General features: G+C 37.0%; 4 protein-coding genes across 4 annotated transcripts in view; 2 read left to right on the forward strand and 2 right to left on the reverse strand.

Moving 5' to 3' along the window:
- The window catches only part of LOC149676651 (uncharacterized), a 53,881-nt gene extending 47,253 nt beyond the window's left edge, over positions 1-6,628 (forward strand). The window contains exons 5-12 of the mRNA XM_089837721.1: positions 4,367-4,513; positions 4,575-4,728; positions 4,784-4,915; positions 4,975-5,088; positions 5,166-5,324; positions 5,871-5,981; positions 6,069-6,214; positions 6,290-6,628. Of these exons, the coding sequence (XP_089693847.1) occupies positions 4,367-4,513; positions 4,575-4,728; positions 4,784-4,915; positions 4,975-5,088; positions 5,166-5,324; positions 5,871-5,981; positions 6,069-6,214; positions 6,290-6,425 (1,099 nt within the window). The 3' untranslated portion in view covers positions 6,426-6,628. The remainder of the gene's footprint in view (positions 1-4,366; positions 4,514-4,574; positions 4,729-4,783; positions 4,916-4,974; positions 5,089-5,165; positions 5,325-5,870; positions 5,982-6,068; positions 6,215-6,289) is intronic.
- On the reverse strand, positions 16-3,195 carry LOC149676659 (uncharacterized). The gene is made up of 3 exons (XM_089837718.1): positions 2,760-3,195; positions 2,372-2,689; positions 16-2,305 (listed from the first exon to the last, which is right to left on the reverse strand). The coding sequence occupies exons 1-3, from the start codon at positions 2,929-2,931 to the stop codon at positions 66-68; spliced, it is 2,730 nt and encodes a 909-aa protein (XP_089693844.1). The 5' UTR covers positions 2,932-3,195; the 3' UTR covers positions 16-65.
- Positions 5,950-10,013, reverse strand: LOC149676660 (uncharacterized). The gene is made up of 5 exons (XM_089837722.1): positions 9,696-10,013; positions 9,467-9,601; positions 8,415-8,640; positions 6,957-7,040; positions 5,950-6,887 (listed from the first exon to the last, which is right to left on the reverse strand). The coding sequence occupies exons 1-5, from the start codon at positions 9,881-9,883 to the stop codon at positions 6,723-6,725; spliced, it is 798 nt and encodes a 265-aa protein (XP_089693848.1). The 5' UTR covers positions 9,884-10,013; the 3' UTR covers positions 5,950-6,722.
- A 421-nt stretch (positions 10,014-10,434) lies between these two features.
- Positions 10,435-18,421, forward strand: Polr2A (RNA polymerase II subunit RpII215). Its single transcript, XM_089837707.1, has 9 exons — positions 10,435-10,990; positions 11,067-11,336; positions 11,402-11,569; positions 11,631-12,074; positions 12,152-12,372; positions 12,563-13,031; positions 13,528-13,949; positions 14,029-14,284; positions 14,472-18,421. Exons 1-9 carry the CDS (start codon positions 10,904-10,906, stop codon positions 17,970-17,972), a joined length of 5,838 nt encoding a protein of 1,945 aa, XP_089693833.1. The 5' UTR covers positions 10,435-10,903; the 3' UTR covers positions 17,973-18,421.
- The last annotated feature ends 260 nt before the right edge of the window (positions 18,422-18,681 follow it).

The raw sequence follows: 18,681 nt of genomic DNA on the forward strand, positions 1-18,681 counted from the left end.
AAGAAAAATAAAATATACCACTTGGAAAAATTTTATTTTATTTATTCACAGAGAAAAAAATTTGTTCATAATTTTTTTTCTTTTTTCTTTTTGGAAGCCACAGTTTTTCTTTTTCTTTTTTTTCTCGTATATTCTTCATCAGAATCCTCATCATATTCAGAGATAATTTCTTCCTCAGAGTACGAGAGATTCGATTCTTGATCATCCTCTAAAATGACTTTTTTCGGTTCCCTAGTCTTCCTTTTACTCCTTTGTTCGTCAGTTTTTGACATTTCCCGAGTTTCTTCCTCCTCATCAACAATTTCTTCGTCCAATTTCTCATCCTCGTTGATTTTCTTGTTCTTAGCTGGTCTACCCCTTCGTTTTCTAACTTCGGGACTATCAGGAACGTCTTCGGATTCCGAGTTAACTTGTCCTTCAACGCAACCACCTTTTTTAACGTGTCTTCTCCAACCGTCCCGGTATTTAAACTTCGTATGGCACGTAGCGCACTCGTAATTTTTCTCTTTAGAATGAACCAATTCGTGACGAATTTGATGCTTTTTAGTTTTAAAAGTTTGGCTACAAACGTTGCAAGGAAAACAACGTTCATCGATATGAACTTGGGAATGATGCATCTTCAAATTCGCGCGATGATTAAAAGTCTTCCCACAAATTTCGCAAGAAATTGGGGTCGGTTCTTTCTTTTTCGTAACTTTCGGTTTCTTTTTCGCTTTCTTCTCAGCTTCAATTTCGGCCGCGAGTTGTTCGATCTTTTCGGTATTTTCCGAATGCATTTTCATATAGTGTTTCTTCAAATGTATCTTCATGGAGTAACAAGAGAGACACATGTCGCAGTAAAAAACTTCCAACTCCCCTTCTTGCTCGTATAACTTATTCAAATCTTCGTCGTCATAAAACTCCGAGATGCAAGTAGTCTCTTTAGGCTTTCCCACCTTTTCTTCTTGAGGTACTGGTACTTTTGAAGTACCACTAACGGGGGGCGCGTCAAAGTCATTGTGTTCCGAAGGAGAATCGTAAAATCCGAAATTATCTTGTCCAAAATCTTCATTCGATTCGGGAGAATCCGCGAAAAAATTGGATTCGTTTACATCAACAGTTTTCTGAGGGATTGTTTTCTTAACGTTATTTACAACCGGGGCGGGTTTTCTAATCGCCTCTTTAATACCTTTGCTAATTATCTCACTAACTTTAGTTACAGAATGATTTTTATTGACCCCTTCGACTATACTATCTATTTCCGACTTGGGTACGATCATTTCTTCTTTGTATAACTCAGGATGAATTTTAGAAATGTGTTTCATTAGATGAATTTTCATAGTGTAAGGAATTAAACATAATTTACAAACGAAACCAATCATTTTGGGCAAAATAATGTTTTTCTTGCGTAAATTTTCTTTATCTAGTTTTTTATTAACAATTTCTACTTCTTTCTCGTAATCCGGGTGTTTTAGAGCAATGTGTTTATCTAACAGCAGTTTCTTCGAGTAAGACGCGAAACAAACCCTACATAAATGAACCCCAGATTCTACAACTTTTTCCGTTAATTTCTCTAAATCAAAGGATTCCTTGACCATCTTAAGAGCGGATGTACATTTTGTATGGTCCAAGGCTTTAAAATCTCCCTGAGTTTCGGGATGATACTTTTTCAAGTGTTCTTTCAAACTGTTTCGTTGGGAATAAGAAATTCTACACTTGCTGCAAGCGTAGGGTTTGGATTTAGGATTTTGTCGGTGATGATTAACCAAATGAGTATTATAATGCAATACATTATTAAATTGCCGTTTACATTTCAAGCAATAATTGTCTTTTCTATCAGTATATTGATGATTTCTACAATGATATTTCAGATACAGTTTGGAAATGAAGGCTTTATCGCAAAGCGAACACCTAAAAGGTTTTTCGGTACTGTGAATTTTCTCGTGGGAAGTTAGATTAGATTTGGCGCAAAAGCTTTTATTGCAGACTTTACAAACGTAAGGTTTGCGTCCAAGATGGATATTAAGGTGAAGGGTTAAGTTTGTTTTTTTATGGAAAGCCTTGTTACAAAATTCGCAAAAATGACGTTTAGGGAAATGTAATCTCCGATGGGAGCTTAAATTTTTCCTTTTTTGAAACTCTTTTTGGCAGATATCGCAATTGAAAGTTAAACCAGCTGGTTTGGTACTCTTGGGGCGACCGGACTTGGCATAATGATACGTTAATTTAGGGTTTTTAATGTCATGAACTTTTCTTAAGTGGCTTTTCAAGGAACCAGTTGATATGAAGGCTTTTCCACAATTGTCACACATAAACGGTTTTTCTCCTAATGAAAAAAACAATCCACAAATATAATCAATCAAAATACAATATCAATAATATCACTTCTAACCAGTGTGGGTTCTTTTGTGATTCTTGAGTTGAAAACTACTGGACAACTGCTTCCCACAATCTTCACACAAATAATCCTTTTTCTTAAATGGATCTCTAAGCCTTTTGCTTTTCTTCATAATCTGAATTTCCCCAACTTCCGTGGAAATAACACTTTCATTAACTTCTGCAGGAAGAATGCGTTGGTCAACCTCCGAGGGAAGGATATTTTCCGCATTCTCATTAACTTGGGGGGAAACGTTTATAACAACATTCATGTTGTTATTCATAGAATGATGGCTGTTGTCAGCATTATCGGGTGAATTAAAGTGATGGAGGGCTAAAAACCAATTGAATTTATTTAATTCTACCGTGGTTCCTGTTACAGTTTGCCATTGCCGAACACTTACCAATATCATGGCCCATATCCATTGAAATATGATTTGCATTTATGGGTATAGCGTAAGTTGTGGGAGCCGGCCCAGGAGGAGCCTGGGCTCCCATACACATCATATTAGAATTATTATGATGTTCATCCTGAACTTTATACCAGTCTATCATTGTGTTAATTACATACGACATCTTGTTCGCGAATAATTTTTAATAAGTTGCCAAGTGGCCAAGGCTTACGCTACGGCTTAGTTCAATTTTGTGGCTCGTACCACTTAATTTAGACGTTTTAAATTACGTAATAATCGCGGAGAGATTGACGAAGTTATATCAAGGCGATTTATGTTTAGAGACGGTTATTTATTCGCCCAGAAACATAATAGAACATGAAAAAGAGCTTTCCATTCCAGACATCAAAAGCAGCCATTTTCATTTTTGTAAGCCCGTTTTTTTAGGCATTCCTAAGTTCCCAGCCCCTTATCACCCCCATTTTCTGATTCCATGCAGTGTTTGTCTGTCAACTCACAAACTTAACGGAAACATAATTAAATATTGGGAATATTTGCTTATTTAATTTAGTTTCTCTTTCTAATCGTCTAAAATTGAGACAACATTTTAATGGAGTCAGTGGTTTTCATCCACTAATTATAAACTGTTGATCATAATGAAAAACCTATTTTAAATCCTTTGTTCTGATGGGTTCAGTTACCTAATGATGGCGGAAAATTCAAGGTCAACGCGCAACCGATGGTTATAGATTACGAAAATAACACAATTACGCGTGCATTTGCACCAAAATATTTACTGGCATAAAAATTTCTATACCATATAAAACTATTAAAACATTACATACCAGGGTCCAGAAGCAAGCTGAATTATAATATCCGAATTTAGCCAAGGCCCAAAAACGCAGTTGAAATGGCAAACTTTGAAATTCTTGAATATATAGTATTCTTAGTTGTATATTTATTTATTTTATTTATTTATTTTATTTATTTATTTATTGAGTGAATGATTGCCCACAAAGTCATCAAAGTGACGTGTAAATGGGCATCGTACGTAGTTACAAATTGTCAAGAGAAAACAAAAAAAAAAAACTAAAATGTAATTACAAATAAGAAAACATCAACAATCAGGAGCAAAAAATACAATGATATTGGGCAAAAATAATAACACGAGATTAATTAAGACCATGTATATGTATAAAATAAGAATAAAATAAAATAAGATAAAGATAATAATGATAGTTAAATAAGATGGTACAGTATAAATTGGTCATTCAGAATAAAAAAAAGAAAAAAAAACTAACAATACAATAAGGAACTTAGGGTAATGAAAGTTACAAAGTAGCACAAATGTTCCAAAAAGGTTTTTAGGCCCACAAAATTCACGTTTCACGTAAAAATTTCACATATTCAACATGTTTTTTGTTTTTTACTTTAAAGTAAAAAACAATTTTCGACCTGTTTCAAGTTAAACTGTATGCACTTGCCGCCAATTTTAAGCCTAATTTTCAAAAGATGGCGGAGTGTTCCGAACGCTACCTCGCGGTGCGTTTTAGAACTACAACCCCGCTAAATTTGAATTAACATTTCGCCGCAAATTTTATATCGACTAATTTTCACAGAAATGTACTGAAAATCACTTCGGAAGTGAATTATTGGGAGTTTATGGGGTTTGAAATCCCAGAAACGTTGAAAAATGTGACGATGAATTACAAAAGAACATCAAAACATTTACGAAACTTGGAATTACTAGTTCACGAATACAACAAGTAAAAGCACTTCTAAAACATGAAATAAATAAGAAACCAAGTAACACTATCCATCCCATAGGACTGTTTCTTCAGTTTCTAAGGAAGAAAGGTTGCTTTTTAAAATTCCAGCTGAAATCACGGATGAAAATATCAACCAAGGCTTAACAAAAATAACTTGGAACAATGTAAAGTTGGACGAATATATTGGTAATTCTAGATTATCGTGTCAAGAGGTAAACGATAATAATACGATGCTTTTGTATGGAATTAACTAAAAATATTCTTTAGTTGAAAGAAACATTTGCTAATTATAAAGCAATTAATACCAAATTAATACAAATATGTGAAAAAGTTAGATTGATGAACTTTTTCCATGTAATACAAGTTGAAATTTCGATTGAAGAGATAATCAAACTTCAAGTATAGTGCAAAACATATCCTAGTTTATTTTCGGCATATTAAACGTAATTTAAACGCAGATCAAACAAAAGGAAAATTGTGAAAAAACTCTAAAAGATTTACTGACAGAATTTAAAGAATATATTGAGCAGCTTTATGAGTTAACTAGATTAGAATCCGCCCAAGACGCTAGCGTAAATTATTAATTAAAGCAACACATTTTATTTTAAAAGCATGATGTATTAATTTAAAAAAAATTAATAATTGATAGATCTCACCTTACTGGGCTGCATACCATCAAAAATTAAGAGACTTACTGGCTTCATCCCTGAAAGTCCAGATGGAATCAGACCTAAATAAAATCGCGAATAACTTTACAGCAACCAAGACTTTATTAATTAAAGGATCATTAAAAATTGAAGATCAAGAGGTAACTCTGTTACTTTAATACCCATCACCAAGAAGTGATATCTAGTTTACTAGGGAGAAGGTATAAATTCGCTCACCCACATTTCCAGCTTTATCTCCAGTCCAAACGTATAGAGTGCTGTCAGAAGCGCCGGTGTGACGTCACCCATACTGTTTTCCCATAAAGAAAAAACGGTAACTGTCATGGCCGCCCATTGCCAAAGGCAGACTCGTGATGTTTAACCTTGGATCTGACGTCACAACTGACAGCACTCTATAGCAGGTCCGAAGTTAATCCCCGCCGCCTCTAAATTACAACCAGCATCTCATTGGTTCTTGGAAACTCACGTCAGCGCGGCGACGCGAATGACGAAAGTTACAATCATATTTTCCCACTCTGAGGAGAGGCGATTCCGAAATATCCCGGCCTCCTTTTACCTCCCCCCTTGTATTTTGAAAGGGGGACTGGGACTATGATAGGCGCGCTAATACTAAGGCATCTTAAACCTTCTCCCTAATAAACTAGATATCGCTTCTTGCCATCACTTAATAATTCAACTTATTTCAGATCATAGTTCAACCTAATAAAAATGAACTAGAAAATTTGATTACCCTATTAATGGAGAATGTAAAAATTGGTTCAAAAATTTGTCAAGAAAATGAATTAATAACTTTACTGGTATATTTATAAATCTGCAGAGAGAGAAAGAAAAAAAGAAAAACAATTTCTGAAAAATTACTAATTACTAAATTAAAATTTACATAGGTGCCCGAAAAATTTCATATTGTTGAGAAAAAACTGAAAAACGTGATTAGTGATAATTGGAGAGATTCATTACAGTTCTGTGAAATTTGGAAAAAGTTTAGTTATCTTTGGGATGGCAGTAAGACAACTTACCACCAAGTTTTAAAGTAAATAAGTATAATTAATAATAGTATTTTTGTAAATTTTCTTCGCTAGTTTAATTAACATAATATTACTTTTAGTCACGATTTCTTGTTGGAAGAAAAACTTATCATTCAAACTTTGCCAGATTCAAAGCGAACCGGTTTACTCATAATCAACGCGGAGCAATTAAAAGATCACCTTTTAACACTCGTAAATGCAAAAATTCAAATTTGATATTGCAAATCGCGCGCACCATAATTAATTATTGTACCGCGCACATGGCAAACAAAAACGGAAATATAATAGCTTTCTTCACGGATGTCACTTAAATCTTAATTAAATTCAATTCAATTCAATTAAAGTAATGCCCATTTGATGGTGGTCCATTACCCACGTTACCCATTACAATTATTTGTACTTGAAAAAAAAAAAAAGAATTCATTTGATATTATAAATTAAGGTAGAAAACTTGCAATGTTATTATAGTGTTCCACCTATATAGTATATATGTAAATTTTGCGTTTCCCGCCGCTATGGTCCCGGTTTTAAACTAAAAGATAACCTGGGTCTAACCTTTCCTTTGTTTAAAATCACTTGTTGCTCCTCTTTAACCTTTTTCTCTTGATCCCGACGCAGTTTTTGACATTGTTCTTCTATTCTACGTTGTTCCTCAACCATGGCTAGTCTTTCTTCAGCCTATTTGCGACGAGATACTTTTGAGAAAACAGTCCTTAAATCCTGAAGAAAAAAGATCTTATTATTTACCATTTTCTTCTGAGCAGCTTCCATTTTGCGATTATTTTCTTCTATTATCCTCTCCAACTCCTGACGTTTTTTACGTTCGTCTTCCTTTTAATTAAAGTTATTTGATGGAAAAGTCAGTTAAGGGCCGTAATTTTACTTCATTACTCAAAGTTTAATACTTCTTAAACGTAAAAATCATATATTGTAACAAGGGCAAAAAAATCACTTTGCAATACTCCGTGTGGTTGGTTTCCAATGTGCTAAAGTTGTACAGCCACTCAACAATGATATGAGGCTATATTGTGTCTCGCATTCGCATACACTATGAAGTTCCAAAGGGTGCCACATAAACTTGAGAAATGTTTGTTAAATTCAATACTCGCGGGATACAGTGACCACGACACCTTAAGGTGCCAATTCTATTTTAGCATACATTTTTTTGTCTTTCCATACATCGTACATCGTAAATGGTAGATAAATCAACACAATCATATATAAACCCTTACAGTAACAAATTTCACAATTTCCTTTGCCAAAAAATAAATACATCAACATAATAGGTGTTCCCGATGTCTAGTTCGAAAGTAACCCACCCTGTCTAATCGCCTTTCAAATGAAAACTGGTTCTGAAGCCCTAAAACTGGTGGGTCAGGGACAATATTTACTTAAACGGGACTAGCAAAAAATGCGGAATTCTTCATTTCCGGTAGGAGATAAAAACTATTCCACACCTCTACAAACTCTTATAAGATACGTTTCACAACTCTTTTTAGAACCCGGACTTTACACTGAACTTTAAAACCGTTCTCGTGCAACGATTTATAAACTATCATCAAAGCTGTCACTTTTACCAGTCCCCTTTTTGATGGTAATATCCATGGAATCGCGGGCACTAACTTTTCGCGTGCATCACACTAACTAACTAACTAACTAACTAACTGGGTATCAGCGCATAACTCCGTTGGTAATTACATAACCACACGGAGTAAAAAAAGGTTTAAGAATATTTAACGGGCACTAACTTTTCGCGTGCATCACACTAACTAACTAACTAACTGGGTATCAGCGCATAACTCCGTTGGTAAATACATAACCACACGGAGTAAAAAAAAGGTTTAAGAATATTTAACGAGAAGTATTAAACTTCAAAGCAAATTTGGGTGACATTTTTGCATACAAATTCGCACTTTTGGGAGACATTTCGGAAATCTACTGCCAGTTTTTAGTATAATCGAATATTGTAATTCTTGCTAAGGAATAATTCATCCTTTAAAGAGCCTTTATGTTTTAAGGAAAAAATTATCAATGGAAAAAAAGTCATTAAAAACTTTGCTTTCATTAATTATATTTAATTCTAAATATAATCTAAAAAAAATTAATTAGACTAAATATAGAACATTCAACACAACGTTATAACTGAAGTGACTAAAACAATTAATGAGTGGACAAAAAGGGGAAGATTTAGACAAATTTTGTTACCTCTTTACGTTTCTGCTCCTCTAATTCACTTTGTCTCCTCCTTTCGAGCTCCTTTAGCATTTCCTTTTCCATTTTGCGTTTAGCTTCTTCGACTCTACGAGAAACTTCAGCTTCTATGGCGTCCTTCCGTTTTTCCAACTCTTCCTGAACTCTTTTGGCAACAATTTCCTCGACCCTCTTGGCAGTTTCTTCTTCTATGACTCTCGATTCATTCTCCCTTTGACGTCTGATCATTTTGCAAAGTATTTCATGGCGTCGCATGAAAGAAAACACCCCAATTCCAAAAATGTTAATAAAAATAGAACCAAATTGGGCCCTCTTAGACGTTTTCTGGCCCCCGTCTTTCTCTCTCTCTAATATAACAAATATACGGCCCTTAAAACTTATATATTCAATTTGAACCACAAATATTTTTTGAAGATCAATCAAATGACAATCTAAGTTGAACTGTTTTTTTAAAAAGAACGTTCGACAGTTGAGCTTAGAATATTAATTAATTAATTAATTAATTAATTACGGAGCACAATATCAATATATAACCATTTTCATGAATAAAATCGGTTTTTAAATAAAACATAGGAAGAAATAAACCACTAGCGTGTTTTTTTTTTTTTTTTTTTTTCGTTTTTTGTCAAAAGGATAGAAAAAAAGGGCCGTTTCTACTCACCAACTACCTCCAAAAATCTACAGCCATATTATCCAGAGCGGTACGTGACGAAACTTCGTAAATTGTCCTACAGACGGTATAATTTCCAAAATATCGCACACAAACACAATAGATCGAAACTCTTAAAGCTTAGGAATTAATCTCCTCCGCAAAGGCTTTTGGAAGATCTAGTGTCTTATTAATTTAAGGCCCCATCCCCGCGCTAAATTATCAAACATCATTTGTTCGAGGAGGGTTAAAATCTATCTAATGCTGAAATATCAGCGTTAAAATCCCTTCATTATCATTTAACATGAATGATACTGTTCGTCTTGCGATTTTTGCAAATCACTTGCTCTTTTTATTTTAAAAAGGATGAAGAGTGTCGGCAGGCAAGTTAACCTACCGCTGTCTTTCCAGCTCCGCCAATCGCTCGACTTCGTGTTGATGTCTCAGCTTTTTCCTCGATACGTGATTAGTTACGTGCCCATCAATTTCAACACTGCTAGAACTGCTGACAGAACGTGTTCTTGATCGTTTCCTACAACGTTACGATAAACCCCGTTGAAATTTAATAAAATAGGCTTGTAATTAACGTTAAATTAGGATTACAATTTTAATTAATAATTAATTACCATGTGCGTGATATTTTTTCTACTGATCGACTCCTTGATCTCACAACATCGGGGTAGCCAAGGCTTACGTTCGATCTAATGTGCCTATCACGATCTCTATCCCTACTTTTCTCTTTGTAATAAGACTTATGTTTACTTCTGCTTTTACGTGATCGACTACTGGGTGATTTACTTCTTGAGCGACCCATTTTAGTTAATTTCGAACAAGGAATGATTAATAATTAACTAAAATAAACTTTTCTTTGCGGTGTATACAAAATGGCGGCCGATGAAAAATAATCTTGGCAACTTCTCACATTCACAATCACAATGACGTCACAAAATATACCACTAACGGAACGGAACGGATCCTTTTCATCCCATATTCCCAATAATTATAGGATTATTTCTCCATAATATAGCAGTATTAATACTACAGTTTACAGTTATGTCATTTTAAACCAATTAAAATTTAGAACAGACGCTATCTCGCAACCAATGAAAAGATGTAGCATCTACTGTAGTATCCACTGTATTAGGATAAAAGAAGAGAAAATTTCACGGAATAAAGGTTCAGTCTTGGAATGTTCCTGTATGGAGAAAGGGGGGGTAGAGTCGAATAGGGTAATGGCAGCCCTCCGGGTTCGACTGTATTAAACTCTATGGGGAAATAACATGGGGTGCCATTAGTCTATTCAACGGGTTTCCTCGTTCCCCAACCGAGATTTGTACTCCCACAGGCGGGTGGCTAAGAGGGGATGGGTTAGGGGATAAATTTCTTTCTCCACGGTTCTGGAATTGGGCGGAGCAACATTCCATTCTAAAATTGCAACTCCGTGGATTTACTTCTGAAACCCCTTAGAATCTTCCCAAAAAGTATATAAACCAGCGAACAAATCGAGCGCGAAGCTCTTGGCGACTGGATTATTTTCGTACGCCAAAGGGGTGAGTGGTCGCCATTTTGAAATTTCAAAATCGCGATTAATAACTGAACGTGTTAAAGGACTAAATCCTTTAAAACAAAGATAAAACTCTTAATTATAATTAGTACAAATAGTAAACAATCGATTCTGAAGAAAATAGTCAACATGTAATAGATATTTAATTGTTGAAATCGAGTCGGCCGGTGGCTTACCTTGGCACTGGTTCAGTTACGACCTATTTCATAATCAAGGTTCCTCATTGACTTACATTAAAGTTAATTTGTTAAGAAACAAACAAAAATCACCATGTCCGCGATTATTACATCGGATTCCAAAGCCCCTGTGCTGGAAGTTAAAAGGGTGCAATTTGGAATTCTCAGTCCAGATGAAATTGTACGTTAATAAAAATAAATTTCCTATCATCGGCATGCGTTTGTCTCGTATTTATACCTAATAATTTAAACAATAGAAACGTATGTCCGTCACTGACGGGGGTATTAAATACCCTGAGATCTATGAAAGTGGACGACCCAAACTAGGGGGTCTTATGGACCCCAGGCAAGGGGTAGTAGATAGATTATCGCGATGTCAAACTTGCGCAGGCAACATGACTGAATGTCCTGGCCATTTTGGACACATTGAATTAGCTAAACCAGTCTACCACGTTGGATTTTTGACTAAGATCATTAAATCCCTGAGATGCGTTTGCTTCTACTGTTCCAAACTTCTAGTTTCACCCGTAGGTTCTTATAGTTTAAAAAAGGCTATCATGCGTGTGTATGAAATAATTTCATGACTTTTTAGTCAAACCCCAAAATCAAAGACATCCTAACAAAATCTAAAGGACAGCCTAGAAAACGTTTAGCCCACGTTTACGATCTTTGTAAAGGCAAAAATATTTGTGAAGGTGGAGATGAAATTGATACAAAAATGGCTACAGATAGCCAAGCAACGGAGGAACCCAAAAAACAAGTAAATATTAACAACCTTCATTGTTTTATCGTAGAATTTCGTTTATTTATCAATTTTTCAGGGTCATGGAGGCTGCGGAAGATACCAACCAAGTATAAGACGCAGTGGTCTCGATTTAACTGCAGAATGGAAACACGTCAATGAAGATTCCCAAGAAAAGAAAATCCCATTAACTGCTGAACGAGTTTATGAAATCTTTAAGCACATTTCGGATGAGGAATGTTTCATATTGGGAATGGATCCTAAACACGCCAGACCCGATTGGATGTTGATCACCGTTTTACCAGTTCCTCCGTTACCTGTCAGACCAGCAGTCGTCATGTTTGGGTCAGCGAGAAATCAAGATGATTTGACTCACAAACTAGCCGATATTGTTAAAGCAAATAACGAGTTGATAAGAAATGAACAATGTGGAGCCGCTGCTCACATTATTGCTGAAAATATCAAAATGTTGCAATTCCACGTGGCTACTTTGATTGATAATGAACTTCCAGGATTACCAAGGGTATCGAAGCTTCGTGAAGTGTTCTTCTTTACGTTTCCTTGGCAAAAACCTTTAAGTTTTTCCCATCTTTCTTATAGGCCATGCAAAAATCTGGCAGGCCTTTAAAATCCATCAAACAAAGATTGAAGAGTAAAGAAGGGCGTATTCGTGGAAATTTGATGGGAAAACGTGTGGATTTCTCAGCACGTACTGTCATTACCCCTGATCCTAATTTAAGAATTGACGAAGTTGGGGTTCCACGTTCTATAGCCCAAAATTTGACCTTTCCCGAGATTGTAACTCCCTTCAACATAAGCGGGTCAGTTTTCCTCATGTGCTTAAAAATAGCACTGCAAATCCTATATTATAGATCGTGATGACAATTGTCAAGATGAACTTCCTTTGATTGTTTTCATTATCCAATTTTTTTCTGATTCTTAAAACTGCTTTCAAGATTTGACTTGCCATAAAACGTCCGATAAATTTAAAAAAAAAACTTGCAATTTCAGGATGCAAGAACTTGTTAAAAAAGGCCATAACCAATATCCCGGAGCCAAATACATTATCAGAGATAATGGAGAAAGAGTCGATCTTCGTTTCCATCCTAAACCTAGTGATCTTCACTTACAATGCGGTTACAAAGTGGAAAGACACATTCGAAATGGAGATATCATTATCTTCAATCGTCAACCGACATTGCATAAAATGTCCATGATGGGGCATAGAATCCGAATCCTTCCTTGGTCTACATTCAGAATGAACTTGAGTGTAACAACTCCGTACAATGCTGATTTTGACGGAGACGAAATGAACTTGCACGTCCCGCAATCTTTGGAAACCAGAGCCGAAATTGAACAGTTGGCTATGGTGCCTAGACAGATTTTAACTCCTCAATCCAACAAACCCGTCATGGGTATTGTACAAGATACCTTGACTGCTGTCAGGAAAATGACCAAAAGAGACGTTTTCCTTGAAAAGGTGCTTATATTACATCAAGAAGCGATATCTAGTTTATTAGGGAGAAGGTATAAGGTGCCCAAGTATTCGCGCGCCATAGTCCCCCTTTCAAAATACAAGGGGGGACGTAAAAGGAGGCCGGGCTATTTCGACTCTCCTCAGTCGGAAAATACGTAATTTTCGTCATTCGCGTCGCGCTGACGTGAGTTTTCAAGAACCAGTGAGATGCTGGCTTTAAATTAGAGGCGGGGATTAACTCCGGACCTACGTTTGGACTGGAGATAAAGCTGGAAATGTGGATAAATGAATTTGTACCTTCTCCCTAATAAACTAGATATCACTTCTTGATTACATAAACCCGCTTCTTCAAACCATTAATCTTAATGATGATCAACTTAATTATGATTGATAATGATTTTAAATACTCCAATTTTTTTCTGAACATATTTTAAACACTATAAAACATTGTTACATTCGTGTACCACATTCTTTAAAAAATGTTTAACATATATTTCAGGAACAAATCATGAACATTTTAATGTTCTTGCCAATTTGGGATGGTAAAGTTCCCATGCCGGCTATTTTAAAACCAAAACCTTTATGGACTGGAAAACAAGTCTTTTCCTTGATAATTCCGGGAAATGTAAACTTGATCCGAAAACACAGTACTCATCCTGATGATGAAGATGACGGTCCCTATTGTTGGATATCTCCCGGAGATACCAAAGTTCTTATTGAACACGGTGAACTTATCATGGGCATCGTTTGTAAGAACACTGTAGGAGGTTCTGGCGGTTCTTTGATGCACGTAGTATTTGCTGAACTTGGTCACGAAGTGGCGGGTGCCTTTTACGGACACATTCAGACTGTAGTTAACACGTGGTTGTTGTTAGAAGGCCATACAATTGGTATCGGAGACACCATTGCTGATCAGCAAACGTAATTCTTTTTTCTTAATAAAACTATTTCTTGTAGGGTTCCTTCTAAGACTGATGTTCTTATTTTGCTCTTTTTGCAGATATAAAGATATCCAAATGACAATTCGTAAAGCCAAACAAGACGTGATAGATGTCATAGAGAAAGCCCACAATGACGAGTTGGAACCTTCACCCGGTAACACATTGAGGCAGACTTTTGAGAATCAAGTCAACAGAATTTTGAATGACGCTCGTGACAAAACTGGTGCCAGTGCCCAGAAATCTTTATCCGAGTTTAATAACTTCAAAGCTATGGTCGTTTCTGGAGCTAAAGGATCCAAGATTAATATCTCTCAGGTTCGACACTGATCTTATTCCTTCTATAACCAATCATTTTCAATGATGAACAGTTTAGTTTTAATGACATTAGTGATTGTAAAACGACTCCAATTTTTTTCTGAAGACTTTCATTAGCTGAAAGTTTAATCTTCTAAAATTTATATATGGTCTAATCTTGTAGAACTTTCTTCTTATCTGATTTCAGGTTATTGCCTGTGTAGGTCAACAGAACGTTGAAGGAAAACGAATTCCATTTGGTTTTCGTAAAAGAACTTTACCGCATTTCATCAAAGACGATTATGGTCCCGAGAGTAGAGGTTTTGTAGAAAATTCTTATCTTGCCGGTTTGACACCCTCGGAATTTTTCTTTCACGCCATGGGAGGTCGTGAAGGTCTTATTGATACCGCTGTAAAAACAGCCGAAACTGGTTACATCCAACGTCGTTTGATCAAAGCTATGGAGAGTGTTATGGCAACCTATGATGGTACTGTCAGAAACAGTACTGGACAGGTCATCCAATTTCGTTATGGAGAAGATGGGCTTGACGGTTGCGCTGTTGAACTTCAAAACATGCCAACCATAAAACCGTCAAACAGAAGATTCGAACTGAAGTTCAAGTTTGACATTCAAAACGAAAGACATTTGAGAAAAATTTTTACTGAAGATATTGTCAGGGAACTTCAAGGAAGCGCTAGTACGCTCAGTGAACTCGAGAAAGAATGGGAAAGATTGAAAAAGGACAGAGAAATGTTGAGACAAGTTTTCCCTATGGGTGACAACAAAGTAGTCTTACCCTGCAACTTGCAAAGAATGATATGGAACGCTCAAAAGACTTTCCACGTTAATTTAAGAGCGCCTACAGATTTAAGTCCCTTGAAAGTAACCCAAGGTGTTGAAGAATTGGTTAAAAAGTTGGTCATTGTGCAAGGAGAAGATAGACTTAGTATTCAAGCCAATGATAACGCCACATTTTTGTTCCGAGCTTTATTAAGATCAACTTTATGTTCCAAAAGAGTGGCGGAAGAATTTAGACTCTCTGCCGAAGCTTTTGATTGGTTGTTAGGTGAAATTGACACCAGATTTCAACAATCCCAAGTACAACCTGGCGAAATGGTTGGAGCTTTAGCAGCTCAATCTTTGGGAGAACCCGCCACTCAGATGACCTTAAACACATTCCATTACGCTGGTGTGTCAGCTAAAAACGTCACCTTGGGTGTCCCTCGTTTGAAGGAAATTATCAACATATCGAAAAAACCAAAAACACCATCTCTGACTGTGTTTTTAACCGGCGCCGCTTCCAGAGACGCTGAAAAGGCTAAAGATGTATTATGTCGTTTGGAACACACTACATTGAGAAAAGTTACAGCCAATACCGCCATTTATTACGATCCTGATCCCCAAAACACAGTCATCAGTGAAGATCAGGAATTCGTCAACGTCTACTATGAAATGCCTGATTTCGATCCTTCTAGGATCTCCCCTTGGCTCTTACGTATAGAGTTGGACAGAAAAAGGATGACGGATAAGAAATTAACCATGGAGCAAATTGCTGAAAAGATTAACGCCGGGTTCGGAGACGATTTGAATTGCATCTTCAATGATGATAATGCTGAGAAACTCGTCCTACGTATTCGTATTATGAACAACGACGATAGCAAGTTCCAAGAAGAACAGGAACAAATGGAAGATAAAATGGAGGATGATGTTTTCCTGAGATGCATTGAAGCTAACATGTTGAGCGACATGACTTTACAAGGCATTGAATCAATAGCTAAAGTCTATATGCATTTGCCTACAACTGACAACAAGAAAAAGATAGTCCTGACTGATACTGGAGAATTTAAAGCCATCGCGGAATGGTTACTCGAAACTGATGGTACCAGTCTAATGAGAGTCCTAAGTGAAAGAGATGTTGATCCCGTTCGCACATATTCCAATGATATTTGCGAAATTTTCTCTGTACTTGGTATTGAAGCTGTACGAAAGGCTGTAGAGAAAGAAATGAACCACGTCATCTCTTTTGATGGTTCCTACGTAAATTATCGTCACTTGGCTTTACTTTGCGACGTCATGACTGCAAAAGGTCATTTGATGGCTATCACTCGTCACGGAATTAATAGACAAGATACTGGCGCCCTGATGAGATGTTCTTTTGAAGAAACTGTGGATGTATTGATGGATGCTGCCTCTCACGCTGAAGTCGACCACTTGAGAGGTGTTTCTGAGAACATAGTTGTTGGACAATTAGCCAGAATGGGCACTGGTGCCTTTGACTTGATGTTGGACGCTGAGAAATGTAAACACGGAATTGAAATCTTGGTAGAAAGAGCTGGACCATTGGGAGGCCCTGGAGTATTCTTTGGCAGTGCCGCTACTCCATCAAGTTCCATGTCTCCTCAGATGACTCCCTGGAACATGGGAACTCCGGCTTATAATAATGCCTGGTCCCCCGCATTGGGAAGTGGAATGACCCCAGGCGCTGCTGGATTTTCACCCTCAGCGGCTAGTGACGCCAGTGGATTCAGTCCAGGGTATAGCCCAGCCTGGTCTCCAAATCCTGGTTCACCAGGAAGTCCAGCTTCTCCTTATATACCAAGTCCTGGCGGCGCTATGTCCCCGAGTTATTCACCATCCTCGCCGGCATACGCTCCTTCTTCACCTTCCTTAACTCCGCAAAGTCCGAGCTACAGTCCAACTTCACCATCCTACTCTCCAACAAGTCCTGGCTATTCTCCAACTTCACCGTCGTACTCGCCTACAAGTCCGAGTTATAGCCCTACTTCGCCATCTTACTCGCCAACAAGCCCGAGTTACAGTCCAACTTCGCCATCTTACTCTCCAACAAGCCCGAGTTACAGTCCGACTTCGCCATCTTACTCTCCAACAAGCCCTAGTTACAGTCCGACTTCGCCATCGTACTCGCCTACCAGTCCAAGTTACAGTCCGACTTCACCGTCGTACTCGCCGACCAGCCCCAGTTACAGTCCCACATCACCATCTTACTCGCCAACCAGTCCGAGTTACAGTCCAACCTCCCCGTCTTATTCACCTACAAGTCCGAGTTATAGCCCTAGTTCTCCGAACTATACTCCAACAAGCCCGAGTTACTCGCCTACTTCGCCTTCTTATTCACCAACAAGCCCGAGTTACTCGCCAAGTTCGCCTAATTATTCTCCTCAAAGCCCCAGTTACAGTCCTGGAAGTCCGAGCTATTCACCAAGTAGCCCGAAATATTCCCCAACTTCGCCTTCTTATTCACCAGCTAGCCCTAGTTACTCTCCTAGCTCGCCCAGTTACACACCAACTTCACCTAAATATAGCCCTACAAGTCCGACTTATTCCCCAACTTCCCCGTCATACTCCCCAACAAGTCCAAAGTATTCCCCAGCCAGTCCAACTTACACCCCAACTTCCCCGCAATATAGCCCGAGTTCTCCTCAGTATTCCCCAACTTCCCCTCAATATAGCCCTAGTTCTCCTCAGTATAGTCCGTCTTCTCCCAAATATTCCCCAACTTCTCCGACATATTCACCTACTTCACCCCCTATGTATATGTCTGGAAGTCCGACATATTCACCCTCAAGTCCTAAGGGTTCGAGTTATTCCCCCGGAAGTCCGAGTTATTCACCAACTTCCCCATCTTATAGTCCAACTAGCCCTAGTATGATGGAGGAAGATAGTGACAATGATGATAACGAAAATTAAAATGTTTTTCCTATAACAATGTTTTTAAAATAAAATTTTCTACCCTATAATATTACATTTTAAACGAAAGAAGTTAAAATTAAAATTACACGCAAAAAAAATAATTATTTTTTAAAGGGACTAAGCTTTTTCCCCATTTATATTTCTTAGATTAGTAATTAGTTTAATTAATTGCTATTATTTTTTCAAGTAATTATCAAATCATAATTAAATTGAATCAATTTTCTATTTCTTTCTTGATATTGTTTTTTCTAAAATATTGTGATGATGAAAGTGTTTGCACAATAGTTACTTATAAAAGTAAAAAAAAAATGTTTTAAATGTATCCTACTCTATTTATGATTTATCATTTCAACTGTGGGTATTTTGGTGCGGTTAAATGTTTAATCTAAGCAAGAAAAACCTATGAAAATGTAAATAAAAATGTGAATAAAGATTGAAAATCCAAATTTCTGCACTCTTTTTTTTTGAAGGGTATGAGAAGCTTCGTTTGAAAAACCTCTGATTTATATAACAAAAGAAACCTCCGATTTATATAACAAAAGATAGAATTAATTTCTGTGAATAGGGACTTGGCAGTACTACGTCATGCAACGTCAGGCTACCTTCCACTAGTGCTAAAAAACATACCAGGAGGAGGGGCTTATATAGCTTTCATTCTGTTAAAAAAACATACCATAATGGCGCTGGGGGCGGAGTTAAGCCCGAA

The sequence above is a fragment of the Phalangium opilio genome, unplaced genomic scaffold (genome assembly GCF_054372755.1).
Source record: "Phalangium opilio isolate 3A_F unplaced genomic scaffold, DU_Popi_V2 ptg000045l_1, whole genome shotgun sequence".
NCBI lineage: Eukaryota > Metazoa > Arthropoda > Arachnida > Opiliones > Phalangiidae > Phalangium > Phalangium opilio.